The sequence below is a fragment of the Eptesicus fuscus genome, chromosome 2 (assembly GCF_027574615.1).
Source record: "Eptesicus fuscus isolate TK198812 chromosome 2, DD_ASM_mEF_20220401, whole genome shotgun sequence".
In the NCBI taxonomy this organism is placed as follows: Eukaryota; Metazoa; Chordata; class Mammalia; order Chiroptera; family Vespertilionidae; genus Eptesicus; species Eptesicus fuscus.
In genome coordinates, this window is record NC_072474.1 from 62,324,137 (window position 1) to 62,346,346 (window position 22,210).

Here is a 22,210-nt window from a genome sequence, read left to right on the forward strand (position 1 = left end):
AACTGCTCCCCTGCTGGCCTGATTGCCTCTAACTGTCCTCCCCTGCCGACCTGGTCACCCCTAACTGTCCTCCCCTGCAGGCCTGGTCCCCTCAACTGCCCTCCCCTGCAGGCCTGGTCCCCCCCCAACTGCTCTCCTCTGCAGGCCTGATCCCCCCAACTGCCCTACCCTGCACGCCTGGTCCCCCCAACTGCCCTCCCCTGCAGGCCTGGTCCCTCCCAACTGCCCTCCTCTGCCGGCCCAGTCAAGTCCAACTGCCTTCCCCTGCAGGCCCAGTCCCCCCAACTGTCCTCCCTTGCAGGCCTGGTCCCTCCCAACTGCCCTTCTCTGCTGGCCTGATCACCCCTAACTGCCCTCCCCTGCTGGCCTGATCGCCCACAACTGCCCTCCCCTGCCGGCCATCTTGTGGTTTTGTGTCCACATGGGGTGGCCATCTTGTGTGTTGGAATGATGGTCAATTTGCATATTACTCTTTCATTAGATAGGATCCTTGACAAACAGGCTCTGTGCCCTAATTGCTGTACTAAAACTTATTCTAAAAGCTTATTAGCAGCCTGACCTATATGCTCTATGTAATACTAGAGGCCCGGTGCACGAAATTCGTGCACTGGGGGTCGGCGGGGGGCGGCTAGGTCCCTCAGCCTGGCCTGTTCCCTCTCGCAGTCCTGGACTCCTCGCTCCTTACCGCTCGCCTGCTCACTGCTCCTTAGCGCTGCCACGGAGGTGAGAGAGGCTCCTGCCACTGCCACTGCACTCGCCAGCCGTGAGCCCGGCTTCTGGCTGAGCAGCACTCCCCTGTGGGAGTGCACTGACCACCAGGGGACAGCTCTTGCATTGAGCATCTGCCCCCTGGTGGTCAGTGCACATCATAGTGACCGGTCGTTCCACTGTTCACTCGATTTGCATATTGGGCTTTTATTATATAGGAGGATACCAGTTCTCAGTACCCGCAACTCTCAGTAGCATGTGATGCAGTCTTTTTCCCTCTTGCATCGCCTCGTTCTTTGGCTACCTTTCAGGTAGCACTCTCCTGGTTCTTATATTTTCTCACTACTTTCCCCATAATTCTATGGCATGAAATTTTCATTATTTTAGACAACTGTGTCCAATTTCATTATCTTTTCCTTTATCTGTTGCTTTCTTTCCTTCAGATTCTCACCCATTTCTTCAGCCTCATCTCTACAAAGTTGATTCTCAAATCTAAATCTCTAGCTTGACATCTGAATGCCAGACTTATTTCTAACTTATTGCTCAACATTTCCATTTTTTATGTCCCAGCAACACCTTAACTCAACATCCTTCCCCAAATTAGTTCTTCCTTCTAACTTGGGTTTCTGTTATTAACAACACCATTCCCACAGTCACCAAGGCTTGAAATTGAAAAAAATCAGCTTCTTCCTCCCTGTTCATAAACAGTTCGATATTAAGTTGTATAGATTCTAAGCCCTAATCAGTTCTCCTTACCACTCACCTTAGATATGTTCTATAGTTATATCGTTCCTCAGGCTATCCTGTGTTTCTTTCTTCAGGCTATCCTGTATTTCTTATCTCATTCTTTCTAAGGCATAGTCATATCAGTTATTAAAAAAAACAAAAAAAAAAACTAAAAACTTGCAGTGATTTCCCCTTCCTACCCAATCAAGTTCTAAAACACAAACCTGTCATTCTTTTAACAAATGTCTATTGAGCATCTTTGAACCTGGTATTGTATTAGGGCTAAGGCTGTGAAAGTAAAGACAGAGTTCATGCCTGAAGGCATTTCGTCCATTAGAAGAGAAAAACAAATCAATAAACAATTAAAAACTTGTGAAAGCACAAAGATGAAGGTCTGCAGAAAGAATTGTGGGAGGACTAAGGAGACCTACTTAACCAATCTTAGTTTTTTTTTCATCTAGTGGATGACACTTAAATCATGAATTATCTTTAGTTTCAGATTTCTGATTAAAATATAATATACAAATGTCAGAAATTAGGTGCTTTACCAATGTTGGCTTTACATTACCTTGCTCACTTTATGTAGCATTTCTAATTACCCCAACCACAGTGATAAATAACTACTTAATTCACTCTCTTTTTAGAACATCCACTTGATAAATATAAATGCAATAATTGTAATAGTACACAAGCATTTTCTCTTTTAGTGGTTGTTCTAGAATTTATAATATACATATACATGTAACAATGTAGTCTATCTTTACCTGTAGTGTAAGCCTTGTGAAGATGTCCTTTCATTTCTCCCTCGTATTCTTAGTGCTGTTGTTATCAGACATTTACTTCTATTATGTTTATAATCCCCACAATACTTTTTATTATTTCAGCTTAAAACAGGTATCTTTTAAAGACATTTTTTAAAAATTCTTTTATAGTTTCCCACTTATGTAGCATGGCATTATTCCTTTGTGTAGCTCTAGATTCCCATCTTGCATAATTCTTCTGCCTAAAGAACTTCCTTTAACATTTCCTGCAGTGCCCATCTGCTGACTATAAATTCTATCTGAAAAAGCCTCATTTTTTTTTAGAAGAATATTTTTGCATACACTACAATTGTCACTGACATTTTTTTTTTTTTCATACTTGAATGATTTCAGTCACCCCATTGTCATTTTTAGTTACTTCTTTTGGGGAGTTTGTTGGCTGTTTTAGATCTGTGAGTTTGTCATTTTTATAGAATTGGGAAATTTTTAGTTGTTACTTCAACTATTTTCCTGGTACCCTTCCCCACCTTTTCTGGACTTCAGTTATACATATCTGAGGTTGCTTGATGTTGTCCCACAAGTCGCTAATGTTCTAGCTAGTTTCAGCATTTTCTCTCATGCTTCATTTTGATTAGTTTGTGTTCTTATGTCTTCAAGTTCACTGAATTTTTTTCTGTAGTGTTTAATCTGCTGTTAATTTCATATAGTATAGTTTTTATTTTAAATATTTTATTTTTCATCAGAAGTTCATTTTGGACCTTTGGTTATCTTCTGTTTCATCATGTTCATATTTTTTGTTACATTCTTGAGTATATGGATCACATTTTTAATAAGCTTTTTTAAGATACTGATAATTTCATTATCACTGTCATTTCTGGGCTATTTATAATAATTGATTTTTCTCCTATTTATGAGTCATATTTTCCTTTTGTCTTTGTGTACTTGATAATTCTTGATTGCATGCTAAATTTTTGTTGTATTTCTTTTAAAAGAGTATTGAACTTTGCTCTGGCAATGCAGTTATCTTGCTCCTCTTAAGACATACTTTTAAGCTTTGTGAGGGTGAACATAGAAAAACCTTTAATCTAATGCTAATTTAGCCCCACACTGAGACTGCCAGTTCCCCATGTATTACAAATTCTCCACACTCTGGGAGGTGGGAGTGCAAACCGGTCCCAGCTTTGTGAGTTCCAGGAACTGTGTGATATACTACTTTACAGTGGTTAATTCATTTCGGACCCCACACAAGATTCCAGTCATTCAGTCTTTGTATTCACTATATAGTATTCAGTATTCATTATATTCTGTTTTTGTGTTCAGTATTCAGTCATTGATTCCAGAGAAACTTTTCCTAGATCTTGCCTTTTCAGTTGATCCCTCCAGTGGTATAATTTCCATAGCAATTATTCCTTTATAAACAGAATCAGAAATCATATGTACAAGCAGTTTTACAGGATTTCACCAAATAAAAATTGTAATAAAGTGGTTATATTCAGTTAACTCATGAGTGAAATAAGTTTCACGTGCTGCATTTCTGCTTGTAGGATTGGCATTTGGGGTATTTTTTACCCTATATATACCATTCTTTATTTTTATTGTAGGTCTGGCTTCATGCACCATATGAACTTCATCTTTCCTTATTTGAACACTTCATTGAACTGCTCACAGAGTCCAGGTATTCATTAATATCTATATACTTGGTTGTTTAGTTATTGAAGAGATGATAGTACAGTGTATAAAGTCTTTTTTCTCTTATAGTGAAGCTTCAAAGAATGCCAAATTAATGAGGGAATTCCAGCTAATCCCAAAGCTGCTACTGACTCTTCGAGATATGTCTTTATCCCAGCCTACCATTGCTGCTATTAGTAATGTGCTGAGCTTCCTACTGCAAGGTTTTCCTAGCAGCTATGATCTGCTCAGGTAGTGAAAACTTCTGTATTTGTCTATTTATTAACTGAAAGTATCACTGAGGTTAAGATGAATGAGATGATTGTAATTGGTTCTTATGCCTGTATAATACCTGTAATGTTAATACAGTTCAAGATTTTTATAAGGCATAGACCATATGCATGTCTTATATATAATCTTTGTAAACAAAGCCAATTGTTGCCACTAGTTAATAATAGAATATTGCTGAGCAAAGATATAGGAATGAGCCCAATGTAATTGATTGTCCTGGACATAACAGTGTTCAGTGTAGGGATTCTCGATCCTTCTTCCCCAAGCCCTGTTACTTCTCTGTGTGCATGCATGCATGCGTGCACACACACACAGTGAGCGTGCCTTCTCCTTTATATTTATTCTTTATCATTCAAAACAAATGATACCATTTTATTTTGCATATTCTAATCTTTTATACAATGTGAGTATTATTTTGCTGCTAATCTGAAATATTGTTTAAGGCCTATTTATGGGCTGTAGAATGTTCTAATGTTTATATGATAATTCACATCTTAACTAAAAATGGAAGGGAAAAAACTACCTAACCAAAGTATTTTCTAAGTAGAAAATTACTTAAACTGGTCTTGACCATCACTTTTCATGTAATCTTCCAGACACAAGTAAAATCACACCTACTCATTAGAGTATTCCCAGTAAACTAATCTCCAATCTGTATAACATGTAAATTATTCACATTTATTTACCTACCTCAAAAGCACTTTTTAAACTTGATGACAGATGAAAACTGAACTTTAAAAATTATTTTGGAGATCATTGCTATTATGAACAATATTTATTTCAATCTTATCCTGGTACTATAGTGATCATTTTGCTAAAATTATCACTGAAACCTATTAAGCTTTTAGTTTTCTCTACTTTACAAAATTAAGAAAGTAAGGCCCAGAAATGTTAAGCTACTTGCCCAAGTAACAAGATTAAAAACTGGTAGAGCCAGGATTTTAACTTTACTTGTGTTTCCAAAACCTAAGTTCTTAACTACAGTGGATACATATAGATGTTAGGACATTTTAATTAGGATCATGCTATTTGATTTGTGAAATCATTTAGGTTAGTGCATTATAATTCTGGAGAAGTATAATGAAAGCATTGTAACATATACAGGGTGGGCAAAAGTAGGTTTACAGTTCATATGGAAAATAATAGAATAATAAATAATGATACAAGAATAAACTGGTGAGCTCACAACTGTAATGCTACTTTTGCCCACCCTGTATAATGGCTATAGCGATGGTCCTAGGAAAGGTAAACCAAATGCGAACACCTGAAGGTCTGTAAAAGATTACTTAAAACTATTTTTCATTTCTTTGGTTTTTTATATTTTGTTATTTGTTTTGGGGAGAGAAAAAAGAATAAAACTCATAACCCTTTTTTTCCTTATACTTAAAGGTTTGGCCAGTTTATTTCTTCTACTTTACCAACCTTTGCAGTTTGTGAGAAATTTGTCGTTATGGAAATAAACCATGAAGAGAAGCTTGACACTGGTGAGTGATTCTGGGGCTTGAGAACTAATTCCTGTGCCCTCTTCTCTGGCATAGGTCAGGCCTGCCTTAGGTGGATGCTGCCCTATCACTTTTCTCCTTACATTACTCTATTGGTCTCGTGCAGATGTATTTGTCTTAAATCAGTCATGTATAATATGCACAAGTTCAGAATTACACAGAATTTAATAGGATGTGAATTTTACTCTAAAAACAAAAATTTTCCCCATGTTTAGAGGCTTTGTAACATTATTCCTTTAAATAGCAGATTCTTTCAGGGTGATATTTTAACATTATTTGAATTTTTTAAAATTTACGCACATCTCTTCAGAAACACAGTTACTTGCTACTGTGAATTATATCTATATTACTTTTATTTTCATTTTCCTGTTAAATATTTAGTAGTCACGTAAGGAAATAACTTTTTACCAGAAAAATTTTATGTACATATAAAATAAAAATAATTCCAGCCCTGGCCAGGTGGCTCAGTTGGTTGGAGCAAAAGGTTGAGGATTCACCCTTGCCGGTGTTACTAAGTGGTTAGAGCATCTGACTGCACACCTAAAGGTCCTGGGTTCAATTCCCTGTCAAGAGCACACGCACCTGACGCAGCAACAGTCAGGAGGCAACCAGGTAACCAATCAATGTCTCTCTAAGGTGTATGTCTCTCTCCCTCTCCCCCCGCCCCTCTCTCCTCCCTCCCTATCTCTCTCTCCCCTTCTCCCTCTTCCTCTCCCTCTCTCTCTCCTTCTCCCTCCCCCCTCCCTCTCTCCCCCTTTCTTTCAGACTTCCTCTCTCCCTCTCTTCCTGAGGATTTAAAAATTTTTTAAAAGGATCAAATCAGTAGGTAACTTATTGAGTCCTTTATATCTCCAGGTATTGTTTAAGATCTTTAATATAACTTTATAACAACCCTATAAAATAGGTACTATTGTTACCTCAATTTTACAAGGGAGGAAACTGGGACCCAGAAAGATTAAGTAAAAGAAAGTTACCTGAAATCATTTTTCTGCATTTGAACTTAGGTAGTCCAAATCAGCGGTCTCCAACCGGTGGTCCACGGACCACTGGTGGTCTGTGAGGTCTGAAAGGCTGGCGACCGCTGGTCCAAATCAACACTATAAACTTTTTAACCACTGTATTTTTCTATCATATGTCAGGATTATTTCTAAGTTCAGAAATAATATAAGCCAAGTAAATAAGAATTGAAGTGTAATTACTTTTAAAATCTTTGGAAATACATAACACATTTATTTCAAGTAGTTTAAAAATGTGGGAAAAATATTTCTCTAGTCTCCATGTTGTATTCAATAATAATAACTAACATAAAATTTTTTTTAAGAAAACAGTAGTAGAGATGTATAAATTAGCAAATTTTTCTGTTGATCTGTCAAGTTGATTAGTATTCTCATCACTTCATTGCCATTTCAAGTAATAGAGAATGTTGGAAGCACATTACTGGTCTTGTTCGTATATGACATTTATTGTGTATTTGCTGTGGACTAAAGACTGTGTTAAGTATAAAATGATGTTCCAAAAAGTTAAACCATAGTTTTTTCTTTCAAGTAGTTTACACATTATTCAAGAAAATGGCTTGAATAATGATGAACGGTGATATAATAATCATTGCAAAATAAATAACATGAAAGGACAGTACACTGGAATAAAGAAAGCACCAGTTTGAATGGGAAGAGTTAGTGTGGAAATTCAATTCATTGTTTTAAACTATATTTGAAAATTAGGGGAAGCATAACTGAGAAGGAGAAGACTAGATGTAAAAATTAAGGAGAATCATTAATTTCTGTGTGGATTGTCATTTTATTGAAAAGAAATAATTGAAATGAAATAACTCCTATTATCAATTCATGGTATGCTTTTAATAGGACAATTTGTAAATTACCAGTCCTGTGCCTCTGATAAGGGGAGAGAATCTTGAGTTCTCCTAGGTAAGCTTGAAGTACTCTACCCAATGATTAAGCACCAAGTTAACAATAAAAAGACAATGTTTAAGAAGACAAATAGTCCCTTGCCCAAACTAGTAAAAGCATATACCCTTGGTAAAGTTTAGCCTGAGCTGCAAGTCTGGAATAAAGACAATCCTGTGGGTTGTGACTTACTAACCCATCGCTCATTAGTGGCAGAGCTGCACCTGGAACACTGGCCATTGATGCCCAGTCCTGTGTGCCTCCAGCATCATCCATTGAGATGCACAAGCTTTCTGTTTTCTGCCCTTTTCTTTTCCAGTTTTTCTTGTGCTTTTGTATGCCTTTGCCTCTTTTCTATGCTATTTAGTTCTAATTTTTCTGGATGTATTATGTTCATTAAATAGAGTATGCTTCCACTTGTCAAGTTTTAAATCTCGTAAATTTCACTATGTTCTTCAAAAAGAAACTGGAAATTAAGGATTTGGGTTGTTGTTTTTTACTTATTTATTTATTTTTATTTGTTTGGTTAATCCTCATCCGAGGATATTTTCCCATTGATCCTTCAGAGAGAGTGGAAGAAAGAGGGAAAATACAGAGGTAAACATCAGTGTGAGAAAAACATTGATGTGAGGGCCTGGGCCAGGGAGGAGCCTGCAAGCAAGGTACATGCCCTTGACCGGAATCTAACCTGGGGCCCTTTGGTCCACAGTCCAGTGCTCTAAGCACTGAACCAAACTGGCTAGGGTTTGGATTGTTATTTTTATTCAGTCCTTATTTGGTTACTTTCCCCTGTTGGTAGGGGAGGGGAATATTAATGTAAAAGAGGGTTCACAGCCCGGCCTGTGTGGGTCAGTGGTTGAGTATCGACCTATGAACCAGAAGGTTGCGGTTCCATTCTGGTCAGGGCACATGCCTGGGTTGAGGGCTCCATCCCCAGTGGAGGAGGGCGGGGGCGTGCAGGAGGCTGCCGATCAATTATTCTTTCTCATCATTGATGTTTCTGTCTCTCCCCCTTCCTTCCTCTCTGCAGTCAATAAAATATATTTTTTAAAAAGAGTTCACAGCCTTTATTATCACTTATTTAGATAATGTAAATAAAATATTTTCAGGAATCTAAAAAGAAATGTTTTAACAGACCCTTTTCTGGTTCACTTTAGTGGAAAGTACTTCTAGAAAAAAATGTTTTCTGACAGATACATTTTTCAGTGAATTTTCCTAGAACAGGGTTGGATATTTTATCCAACACTAAGCAATTTAATGTATTTATTTTCATTGTAGGAACTGAAGAAGAGTTTGGAGGTCTTGTGTCTGCTAATCTTATACTTTTGAGGAACAGACTTCTAGATATCTTGCTAAAACTAGTTTACACATCTAAAGAAAAGACAAGCATTAATTTGCAGTAAGTAAAATCTTTTTAGAATTGATGGTACCAGTTAATTCATAGTAGACAAAAGAATTTCTAATGACATATTGTTTAAGCCCTGAAATTTAGAATATCTTAAGAACAAAACATAGTCTTATTCTTCTTTATAATTTGATTAATGTGTTTCCTTCTTACCCATCTGTCTTTGAATAGAGCCTGTGAAGAACTGGTCAGGACACTGGGTTTTGACTGGATTATGATGTTTATGGAAGAGCACTTGCATCCCACCACAGTCACAGCAGCCATGAGGATTCTTGTTGTCCTGCTGAGTAATCAGTCTATTCTCATCAAATTTAAAGAAGGACTCAGTGGAGGAGGGTGGCTGGAACAGACAGACTCTGTCTTAACTAATAAGATCGGAACTGTATTAGGTATGGGACTTTTGAAGTCAACTGCTTTAAAATAAGCTATTGTGTTTTGGTTTTAAATCTTATGTAAGCTTATACTCTTCAGTTTATCTGACAACCATTAAGAATCTAAATTTTAATTAATGATAGAATAAAAAGCTTAGAAAGTTTCAAATTTGGCTCTTTTTAATGGCAAATCAAAATGAAGTCAGAGACAACGTTAAGATGTGGTAACCCAAGGGAATTTCTTGTGATCTTTTTATTGCTTAATTCCCTTTATGATTAAGTACATAACTAGCAAATGATCAGAACTGAATTAATAATAATAATATTTTCAGTTCTTATTCTGTGCCAGTTACTAAACACTTTATTTTCACAGTAACCCTATGAGATGTAAATACTATCATACCCATTTTACAGATGAGAAAGCCAAGGCAAAGGAGTGAAGTCACATGTTCAATAAACAATAGTCAACATTTTTGAGTCCAGGTCACTCAGAACCAAGCCCATGCTTTTAACAGTTATGTTACATTGCCAATCAAAGATTTAAGCTTGCCCTGGCTGGTTTTGCTCACTGGATAGAGTGTTGGCCTGCGGACTGAGGGGTCCTGGGTTTGATTCCAGTCAAGGGCACATGCCTGGATTGTGTGCTCAATCCCCATTGTGGGGCATGCAGGAGGCAGCTGATCGATGGTTCTCTCTCATCATTGATGTTTCTATCTCTCTCTCCTTCTCCCTTCCTCTCTGAAATCAATAAAATATATATATATATATATATATATATATATATATATATATATATATATATATATATATATATGTGTGTGTGTGTGTGTATATATATATATATATATATATATATAGTGTGTGTGTGTGTGTGTGTGTGTATATATATTATATATATTATTTTTTAAAATATAATATATATATTTTTAAAAGATTTAAGCTCAAAGTTTCAGCCAAGGCTTCTTATTCTTTGCTTACAGTTGTATGCTGTTTTTAACATTGAAGTGAGCATTTAAGTAATATTAGAAAGTTATAGTTTGCTATGTTAGAATCATTTGAACTGTTATATTTCTGTTTATGGTAATGATCTTTAGAAAATATATTTTAAGATAATATTTTTATTGACAATTGTAATCACTCAATTCCTAAACTTTAAAACAATATATTTGTCTTTATAACATTTTAAAATCATTTGTATTCTGCAACAAGCATCAATTTACCCTTGTCAAATGGGAATTTAGGGATCAGAATTTATATATTTGTTTATTTTTCATCACCAGAAAGGATTTATTCAAGAAGAAAAAATTGTTGCAACCCAGTGTGTGTAGACATAGCAAGCCATATCCACTCTTGGAATCAGAATTTAATATGTAATTTACCTGTTAAAAAATGTAAAAATATCAATAGCTAGGTGCTGTGATACCTGTACTACTTTCTCAAATATTAAAGTAAATGACAGGAAGACAGCTTTCGACATAGGATTTTTTCATTGTTATTTTAGATGTAGAAAATGAAGATATTGCATGAGATGAAGAAAGAAATTCACTGTAAAATGACTTCTTGAGAAAACTTTTGTTTACAATATGAATTTCAAATTATTGTAGTAGATACTTTTATAATCTAAAAAATAATCACTATTTTGCACTCACTCTGGAGAAGGGATATAGCCTACAAATGTTAGGAATAGTTTAGTAGCAAGAAGTTTAGTTTATTGGCCTTAATAATAACTACTAAGAATAAATAATGAAAGGCACAAAATAATTGAATGGGGGTTTTAAATGCTAATCAACAGCACTGCTTCTCATTGAAGGCCAAAAACTACAGTAGTGATAACAGCTAAGATTCATATAGTACATTATGGTTTGAAGAATTCTTTAACCTTTTGCACTCGGATGTCGAGTGTGACTCGACACGGTTAGCATCGGTAGCAGCTCGTATGTCGAATTGTATTGAATGTATCAATAATTTGAAATATAAAAAAATTCAAATAAATAAGTTTGTATGAAAAGAAACTCCAGTTTTTTATTCTACTGCCGCGCTTTGTAAAATCTGGGGTATTTAAAAAATTAAATCCCGAGTAGAATAAAGGAATCGAGAAAAAAGCAAGCGAGTGCAAAGGGTTAACATGTATCATCTCATTTGGCCTTTATGTTTCTGGAGACAGGTATATATTTTATGATATCTGTTATAATTTATAGGAAATAAACCTGATAAATACAAATTAAGGATTAATTTCTCTACTTAGGGAAGTAAGACTGTTAATTGCATGAGGTTCCTGAGTAAAGAAAGTGTCTTAAGTCTCTGTATCCTGACTGTTAGTCCTGTCCTTCTTCCTGTCCTATATCAGTTCAGTAGTATCAGGAAAAGATGCTTATACCATATCTGACCTACCTGACTTTATGCGTTAGAATTTAGATGTCCTTCATTGGTAACTATTTACACATCACATATGCTGCTCTGGTTCTAAAAAGAAAACTAGGTATTAAAATTTAAATTTGATTCAACTTAATATAATTTTCCCTGAATTTCTATCTGATACATACATATCAAATTTTCCTTCATGAAAATGCCTTCCATATAGCTGTAACTTGAACCTAAATTAAGCTTCATTGTTAATAACATATTAAGTAGTCCTTAAGACCAATTATAGGGAAAAGCAGGGTGTGAGAATTAGAAAAGAAAATGAATGCTAGTATTGATTTTCATTTAGAACATGTAGTTTAATAAAAATTTATTTTCCTGCCCTGGCTGATTGGCCTCAGTGGATAGAGAGTCAGCCTGTGGACTAAAGGGTCCCAGGTTCGATTCCGGCCAAGGGCACATGCCTGGGGTTGCCAGCTCGATCCCCAGTGGGAGGCATGCAGAAGGCAGCCAGTCGATGATTCTCTCTCATCATTGATGTTTCTATCTTTCTTCCCCTGTCCCTACCTCTCTGAAATCAATAAAAATATATATTTTTTTAAAAATTGATTTTCCTATTGAATGTATAAAATATCATTTTATGTCTTTTGGCTCCTTAAAGCTAAAGACTTTTTTATACTCGTAATTTAACTTAGAATTTACTATAACCAAAATTTACCCAGTGTCCTCAGGCAGCCAATCTTTCAGAAATGTGGCAATGTCATTAAGAAGGCCGAGAGAGACAGCATAACTTACAGGCTCTAAAATAGCAGCATCAGGCTCCAAGTCCTAGTGCCACCACTCATTAACTTTATGACTTTGAGCACATGGCATATCTTCTATGTTGTGAAAAGGATAATAGCTAATTCTAACTTACATGTTCATTATGTTTGAGCAATGAGATGGTGTATTAAAGAGGTTGGTAAGTTGCTGTACAATTTTTTTTAATTAGAAAAGCATACTACACACGATTAATTCATATCACACTGAGCAGTCAATTGGGATGAGATATTTAAAAAGCCACCTAGACACAGTTGTTTTTTTTAAAATCTTAAATAGGAGCAGTTAATGTGCTTACTTAATCCTAGAAAAACAAAACTGGCTATTCATTTAAATGAAATTGCTTTAGAGTACTAATCAATCCTTCATCTCTTGGTTACTATTCACAAAAGTTTTTCATTGAACCTTTGGCCAACATTCATTCTGTGCTGATCACTGTACTGGGTTAAGGGTGGCAAAAGAGCTAAGTGTTTTGCTTGCAGCCTTAAATTAGTTATACAACAAAGGAAAAAGGATTGATAGGAAGGCTGATGCTATAAGCTACATTAATAAGCAATGACCATCTCCTGGTAGAGCTGTATTTCTAGAAAGGGCTCTGGATGTTCAAATAGCCGTAGTCACAGCAGGCTCAGATTTGCTGTCCCACTGCTGGGCAACTTTCCCACAGACTTACAGAGCCTGTTGTAAGGAAAGATTATTTTGCTTAGTCTTACCTTTAAATTCATAGATAATTTAAAATTAAGTAGTTTATGATGTTTTCATGATAAAATGTATTAAATACTAGAGGCCCGGTGCACAAAATTCGTGCATGGGGGGTGTGTGTGTCCCTCCGCCCAGCCTGCACCCTCTCCAATCTAGGACCCCTCAAGGGATGTCCAACTGCCCATTTAGGCCCGATCTCTCTCACTGCGGGCTCCCAACCTCTCGCCTGCCTGCCTGCCTGCCTGATTGCCCCTAACCGCTTTTGCCTGTCAGCCTGATCACCCCCTAAGCACTCCCCTGCCAGTCTGATCGATGCCTAACTGCTCCCCTGCTTGCCTAGTTGCCCCTAACTGCCCTCCCCTGCCAGTCTGGTAACCCCTAACTGCCCTCCCTTGCCAGCCTGGTTGCCCCTAACTGCCCTCCCCTGCCAGCCTGGTTGCACCCAACTGCCCTCCCCTGCAAGCTTGGTTGCCCCCAAATACACTCCCCTGCAGTCTTGGTCCCCCCTAATTAAACTCCCCTGCAGGCCTGGTCCCTCCCAACTGTCCTCCCCTGCAGGCCTGGGTTCCCCCCAGCTGTCCTCTCCTGCAGGCCTGGTCTCTCCCAACTGCCCTCCCCTGCAGGCCTGGTCCCCTGCCCCCAACTGCCCTCCCCTGCAGGCCTGGTCCCTCCCAACTGCCCTCCCCTGCAGGCCTGGTCCCCCCCAACTGCCCTCCCCTGCAGGCATGGGTCCCCCTCAACTGTCCTCCCCTGAAGGCCTGGTCTCCCCCAACTTCCCTCCTCTGCCAGCCCAGTCACCCCTAACTGCCCTCCCCTGCTGGCCTGATCACCCACAACTGCCCTCCACTGCAGGCCATCTTGTGTCCACATGGGGGCAGCAATCTTTGACCACATGGGGGCGACCATCTTGTGTGTTGGAGTGATGGTCAATTTGCATATTACTCTTTTATTAGATAGGATATTATAGCAGTTATATTTTTAAGTTACATTTTTGTAGCACCCTAAAGTTTTTGCTCTCTTTTGAATTTTACTTTGTTCTTAAGGAAATGTTAGAGCTCTTTCAAGGTCATTCTTTTAATGAGCACTATTTTTATTACCTCTTGTATCTGATTATCTTGGCTATGTTTCAAGACCTGTATCCTAATAGGCAGGCTTGCTCAAGTCAAAGAAATAGTAAAGTAAAACTTGCCTGAAAGGTGAATTCAACAGTTGAACAGTTAATTGCCTATATTAATATGAATATTCTGGTGGAAAGGTCACATATACTGAATTACTTTCTTTGTTAATGCAGCACAGTAATTGATTACTAATTTTGTACTTATTGTTATATTTCCTCTTCTTTTAGGATTCAATGTGGGCAGGAGTGCTGGTGGAAGATCGACAGTCAGGGAGATTAACCGGGATGCTTGCCATTTTCCTGGTTTTCCAGTCCTTCAGTCATTCCTTCCTAAGCACACTAATGTCCCTGCCCTCTATTTCCTGCTCATGGCATTGTTCCTGCAGCAGCCAGTTAGTGAGCTGCCAGAGAACCTGCAGGTCAGTGTGCCTGTCACCAGCAGCCGATGTAAGCAGGGTTGCCAGGTAGGAATTACCTAGTAAGGTGTAAGTGTAATTATATATGCCCCTGAATCACCATAGGATTACGGGTGAACCATAGTAAAACTACTGATTCCATCTCTTTCTCACATTTAGGGTTTGATTTGGGACAGAAAAATCGGAGAGTAGCACAGAAAATTTTTCCAAAAAGAAATCATTTATCTTAATTTGGTCTTTTATTCTTTATGATTACTCTATATAATTATATATGCATAAAAACTTTGGATGATATTTGAATAGTGATCTAAAGAATTCTGTTGAGTTGCGTGATTTTATCTAGAAATATAATTTCATTTCTGTAGAATTAAAAATGGGAGTGAATGGAGGAAAAAGGAGGACATATGTAATATTTTCAACAATAAAGATTTTTTTAAAAATAAAAAAATTAGGGGAATGTATGTGTATCAAAATTAATTGGGTAGGAATGACAGGATTCTTAGTGCAAGTCCATCTGATTATGAAAATGTTTTCGATTTCTTAATGGTAACAACATCTATGTTAGGAAAACAGTAAGGCTTTGCTTGATTTCTAATTGAAGACTGTTGTGGATATCTATATATAGATTATGTTGATGGCACTGCAGAGACTTAGAAATTCAGTTTTAAACCCAACTATGTGTGCATCATAATGCCAAAGGCTATTCAAATCAATTTTAGTAGTTGACAAAACCTCTTAAATGAAACCACTGAGTCTATACCCTTACATTAAATCAAGATAAAGAGTCATGCTTAGCAGAATTTGATTGGTTATGTAATTTTTCAAAATAAGCACGACACCATAAAGTGTTATATAAACTGCTAGGAATAAATCTCCTCCAACAGATTTTTATTTTGTCAAATCTTATCTGTATGTAATTTAAAAGTGAATTAGATCTTTAAAAAATCCTGCTTAAAATCATCAGTTCTAAATTTCATCTCCTGGCTAATTAGCATGTATTTTATTTGTTTTCTTTAGAGAAAAAAGTAAAAAACAATGTTTTTAACACAAGTACCTAAGACAGGAAGATACATAAATTCCCTCTTTCTTTATAAATGTAAAAATGAGTTTTAAAATGTAGGAAGGAGGAGTGCGAGGTCTCTGTCTCTTCATCATTGCTCACTTTGAAAAAAACTAACTGGCCGAAACCGGTTTGGCTCAGTGAATAGAGCGTCAGCCTGCGGACTCAAGGGTCCCAGGTTCGATTCCGGTCAAGGGCATGTACCTTGGTTGCGGGCACATCCCCAGTAGGGGGTGTGCAAGAGGCAGCTGATCGATGTTTCTAACTCTCTATCCCTCTCTCTTCCTCTCTGAAAAAAATCAATAAAATATATTTAAAAAAAAAAAAGAAAAAAACTAACTGGTTTCAAAGAAATTGTAGAATATTAGAAGTTATGAGGGTCTCTACTGGAAAAAACTGCCAGTGACTCATCTTCACTTTCCCCTCCGCAGTTTGATTTAGATTCCATTTGGACATTTATCTTCGGAGTTCCTGCCTCCAGCGGAACTGTGGTCTCTTCCATTCATAACGTGTGCACTGAAGCTGCTTTCTTGTTGCTGGGAATGCTCCGCAGCATGCTGAACTCAGTAAGTTCACGAGACACTAACACCTGCTGATACTTCCTCTTCATGATACTTTTCTAAAATAGAGGGATCTTTTGAAAAGCATACGTATGTACTTACAGCATGGTCTCTGGAACCTCAGCCTCCCTGGCTTGTTATCTGTGGGACAAGGACGAACCATGCAATTGTTAAGACCACAGACTCTGGGTTCAAATCCCATCTCTGGTACTTAAGACATACTAACCTCTATGTGCCTCCATTTCCTTATGTATAAAATGCTGGTGTTAATGGGATATATCTCTTAGGGTTGTTGTGAGGATATAATGATTTAGTATATACACAAAGCACTTACAAGAGTACTTAGTATACAGTAATCGCTTCAAAAGTTTAACTGATATTATTAGTGTCAAAATATATATTACAATGTGTACATTTATAATGAATATAATGATTACATATTGTAGTATATGTCATTATAATGTTATTTGAATTTTTTAATTATTTTTATTTCAAGATTAAAAATCAGTATAAGTTTTAGTTTGTATTTGTTTTTCCTAATTATTTTTTAACTTAGATATGAAGAATGTAAAGAGGAAATGACAAAATATATGTTCCTGTCTATCTTACAGGAGTACTGTGAATAATAACTTAATTCTTTATACAGTTTAGGATTACATCATAAGAGGAATTATTAATGAGAATCTTTGGATTACAAGTACATGACAAATCTAATTGTGCTCAAACTATTCTTATGTCATTTTAGAAAAGAATATTGCCCTTACATGTATTAATTTAGAATGCTTTACAAAACTTAGATGTTCGTATTTGTTTATGATTTGGCTCCTACTCATAAACAAATACATCTAAGTTTTTAAAAAGCCACTGTCTGAGGAAGTATCAAAACATAGGCATTGTTCAGGTGTATTCTGTGTTTGTCACTGTTTTATCATCATCATTGCTGTTGTTATATCGTTGTTAAGAAAAACCACACTACTGTATGTCTTCAGTACTATGAATATTCTACTATAACACAGCTTCACTTCCGACACTAATCACCAAATATGGGGGCGTAGGGGCGGGTTGCCACAGAAGCTTGCCATCCCACAATTCAGTTCAGGTCTGTCATTGTCTACCTGGAGAGAGCATTAGGCCCCACAGGTTAAGGACTTGGTCCCATAAGACGAACCCTATACTTCAGACACCAATCACAAGTCCAATGTTACCTGTGCTTCTGACTTACTGGCTGTAAATTGGAGGTTCCCATGACTTGAGAAAACATTTTACTGACTAGATTACCAATTTATTATATAAGGTTATGACACAGAAACCACCAGATGGAAGAAGTGCGTAGGGAGGTATGTGGGAAGGGGAAGTGGAGCTCCTGGTCTGTACTTGTCCTGCCCCTCTCCCAACACCTCCATTTGTTCACCAACCCAAGACCAGTTGGAGCGCCATCCTTCTGGGTTTTCATGGAGGCTTTGTTACATATAGCACGATTGGGTAAATTGGCCAGCAGTGATTGAACTTTATCTCCAGCCTCTGTTCCCCAACTGGAAGTTGGGGGAGGGGTACTGGGAGGGGCCTCTAGGACTGAAAGTCAACCCTTTAATCCTGTGATTGGTCCCCTGGCAAGCCTCTATCCTTTCCCAAAGTCATCTCATTAACATAAACCTTTCCCAAAGTCATCTCATTAACATAAACTTAGCAGTGGTTGAAAAGGCCTTGTTATGATTAACAAAAGACACTTTTATGGCTCATCACTTTGGACATTCCAAGGGTTTTAGGAGTTCTGCCAAGAATGGGATAAAGACCAAATATATATTATTATAAATCACAGTTTCACATTGCGTAATAGTTAAAAGCATTGTTCTTGTCATTTTACATAAGGAAGGTGAAGTAACTGAACTTCCCCATCTTTTATCTCACCCCCAACTAGGGCACCATGGAGGATGGGGCAGTTTTGTTGGTAATTCAGCCACTATTGGCACCAGCTGTAGTCATGTCCATAATGTCGAATAATCAAAGCCACTGACTCCAGTTACTGAGCTGTGAGCACTGATGAAGAGATAGGCATCCTGTCAGTTTCTAGGGGCATTGTTTTTGTTTTAGCTTATTTCTGGATTTGTTCTTGTGTGTGGTTTATGAGAGTTCTGGACTATTGGTATATCCGGTTTTAGAAGAGTAGTGAGTAGTGCATTTTTGTAAAGTACTTTATAGCAGTGTCAGTTTTCCTAATATATTTTTTTCCTTGTCCCTGTGACAGCCATGGCAGTCAGAAGAAGAGGGATCTTGGCTCCGAGAATATCCTGTGACCCTAATGCAGTTCTTCAGATACTTGTATCACAACGTCCCGGACCTGGCCTCCATGTGGATGAGCCCCGACTTCCTGTGTGCACTAGCAGCCACCGTCTTCCCCTTCAACATCCGCCCTTACTCGGAGATGGTAGGAAAGGGGGAGGCAGTGTCAAACTGGAATTAGTCTGCTCCAATGGGTAGCTGATTTTTTTTTCCCTGTCAATCTTAAGTTTCTCACCATGTTACAGTTTCATAGCTCTCTCTTTCACCTCTTACATCATTACCTGGTGTCCGGCTCCCCACTCTCCTTATGCTTTCCCCTAAAATAACTGTGAGCTCAGCTTCCTGTTCTCATTTACCGTATTTTAGTAAGTTCCTTGTTAGAGACTTCCTCTCCAAGTCATCGTGGTTCCGTTTCTTATCTTATGGGATTGATAGCTGTGTAGTTGTGAAGTGCTCTGTCCAGGCCACAGAACTCTAGTCACACCAGAGTCACCTCTACTTTATCTCAGGAGTTAGGCATTCTCTAGATTTAGTCTTTACAAATTAATTATATAACATTGGTTGTCGCTTTTAAAAAATGAAATATGATTATTCTTTTTATTCAACTTTTCTTATTTCATTCAACTTTTATTTTTCATATTTTGTATTAAGATTAATAGAAAAATATTAGATTATAATCATATATAGTATAGATAATTCTTTTGTACTTGAAAACAAACCCAAAAGGCAGTTATTCCTCCATAGTACTTCTGACTATCATGATGTTTCTTCTTATTTCCACCTAAGTTCTTCATACTCATTTTTTTCACATATAAAGGTGAAATGCTAATTCTAAAATTGTAGGGATTTTTTAGGATAAATACAAGTATAGCACATGACCTTCACACTGTGGTTTACTTATAATTCTAAAATCCTCATTTTTATCAAAAGTAGACCTTTATAATACTTCAGTGTCTTTTCTTTGTCAGCATCTTATACTCTGTTTTCTAGCTCCTTTTTTTCTTTTTCTTTTGGCTTGAAATTGGCACTAGTTTTGTCTTATGTATTTATTTGGGTTGTTTTTTTGTTGTTGTTTTTTTGCTAGATCTTTATCTGAAACTGACATTTGACTTCACAGGAGGTATATTTTCAATATGCAAATACAGTTATTCTCATTTTATTTCATTTAAGTGCAATTATCCACAGTATTTTAGAGATAAAATTCAGCATACAACAGATACACGGTTTAATCTTAGAAAGAGCATGTGTTGAGTAACTGTGACATACAGTACCTGATTACTGCCTTGAAAGGAGGAGCCAAGTAAAGCAAAGTGCAGTAATGCATTGAGTAGCTTAGTAGGTAAGAGTTGAAGAAAAATACTGGTGCTGCTACAATTTGGGTTTTAGGAAACAAAATAAAATAAAATTGAATGAAACTAGCTTCTCTTTCCACTTGGTTTTGCTAGGTGACAGATCTCGATGATGAAGTTGGGTCTCCAGCGGAAGAATTTAAAGCCTTTGCAGCCGACACAGGGATGAACAGGAGCCAGTCTGAGTACTGCAACGTGGGTGTCAAGACATATCTGACCAACCACCCCGCTAAAAAGTTTGTTTTTGACTTCATGCGGGTTTTAATAATAGATAACCTGTGTCTCACCCCTGCGAGCAAGCAGACGCCACTAGTTGATCTTTTGTTGGAGGTAAAGACAAATATATTCACATCTGTTTTGCATTCTTTTTTTAATTAGAACATTAATAACCAAGCACATTTTATGCCAAAAAACTCTCATTTTTCTAATTCTTCTGGGTTGTATAGGCAAAATATATCATGGGCTATGGGGATATTTTAGTTCAGATGTACTATACTATATATCCTATCAATTTATTTCTCTCCTTTTCATTTCTGCAAGCATGTCCCTTTATCACCCTTTAACATCCTTTCCCTAGACCAGGAATTGACAAACTTCTCCTTTTAGGGCCACATTGGAAGTATTTTAAGCTTTGCAGATTACACAGTCTCTGTCACAACTGTTTATGCCGTTAGAGCTAGAGAGCAGCCACAGACAGTACATAAATTGTGTTTTAACAAAACTTTATCTGCAAAAACAGGCATAGGCTGGATTTGGCCCAATAGCTTTAGTGTATCCGGGCTCTGAAAATAGCACGTTTTATTGAAGATTCAATCAGTGCAGAAGACTGCTTTTCTCTTTGAGGGACTTCCTACATGCTCTCAGCAGTATGGCAGCTAAAGCTGCGCTTTCTTTGCTCCCTCTAGTGGTGAACACAGTTAACCTTTTACTGAAACCTTAAAACCACAGTAGATATTTTATCTTATTCGTGGGAAACTATCAGTTTGGTCAATTAAAAGAAATAAAAATGTAATTTAGATTCCAGTCATGTTCAGCATTTTAACTAGGATTCCAGTGTTTAATATTGTCAGAAAAATAGTCAAGTTCATCAATAACCCACATGGTATTCAACCCACAAGTTCATCAATAACCCACATGGTATATAAGCATACCTGGTAGAACTTGTCCTTGGAAACTTTAAAAATAAAAATAGAGATGGCCAGTATCTCAGTGCATCAGGTAAGAATTTAGAGCATTCTACACAAAATGAAAATAGCGGAATAAAGTTCAGAAGAGGGGTGTGTAAAAATGTATAACTGAGCTACGAAATAAAATACACACATATGAGCTGTATGGAGCCAGTAATTACAGTTTCAGTCTTAGAGGAACCCTAATAGCCCATTAACTAACAATGCATAAATGATATCATTGTCTTTTATTTTGGCTTTCTGTAGTGGTCAGTAAGGAAAGTTTGAGACAACATGTACTAACCTTGAGGTAACCTTCTCATTGTTGTGGACACTAACTTGCCCCGCTGATAAATTGTCTGATTGTTCTAGGAAGTTGGGTGGTAGTTACATTTCAGGGAGAAGAAGACTGTCAAGATGGACACTCCCAGATAGACTGTAAATTCCTTAAAGCTAGGGACCAACTTTCATGTGTCCTGTTTCTCACAAAATTCACAGTGCCTTGGTATGTTCTTTATAAATTGTTGACATTTAACTATAACAACATCCTTAGCAGTTCCAAAACAGCAAGATATGATACCAGATAATAAGAGAGGTACAAATTTGCTTTTAAAAGTTAAACTTAATGTTTTGAGGAAATTCAAATCTAAAACACCCATATAGAATATACATACAAAAATATTTAGTGAAAATAGTATTCACTTTGGGTCTTCTTATGGTGTAAAAAAATAAATTACAAGCTTATGATTTCAAAAGTTATGATTATAAAGTCTTTCTCGCTGAAGAAATTCAAGAAGAGAACTCTCTTATTCTGTATTTATCATTTACCTGCATGAAGGAAGGGGTTTGAACTGACTGATTTTCAGTCTGATACACTCGAGCCAGGCCATCTTCAGTCTTATGATTATTGAAATTTTGTCATTAGAGTATTTACTTACTTGCTTACTAGAATATCTACAAAAAAGTATGTGAAATTTTCTTTATTAGTAGTCTATAAAAATAAAAGATTCCTCTCTAGTTGATTTGTCTCAAGGGTTAGAGCGT

General features: G+C 37.0%; 1 protein-coding gene across 1 annotated transcript in view; it reads left to right on the forward strand.

The window, feature by feature from the left end:
* Positions 1–22,210, forward strand: part of WDFY3 (WD repeat and FYVE domain containing 3) — a 265,989-nt gene that overhangs the window by 171,586 nt on the left and 72,193 nt on the right. Inside the window, exons 27-35 of the mRNA XM_054727645.1 lie at positions 3,797–3,870; positions 3,954–4,115; positions 5,544–5,638; positions 8,839–8,959; positions 9,137–9,354; positions 14,564–14,799; positions 16,243–16,377; positions 18,617–18,796; positions 20,097–20,330. Coding sequence (XP_054583620.1) covers positions 3,797–3,870; positions 3,954–4,115; positions 5,544–5,638; positions 8,839–8,959; positions 9,137–9,354; positions 14,564–14,799; positions 16,243–16,377; positions 18,617–18,796; positions 20,097–20,330 — 1,455 coding nt within the window. The remainder of the gene's footprint in view (positions 1–3,796; positions 3,871–3,953; positions 4,116–5,543; positions 5,639–8,838; positions 8,960–9,136; positions 9,355–14,563; positions 14,800–16,242; positions 16,378–18,616; positions 18,797–20,096; positions 20,331–22,210) is intronic.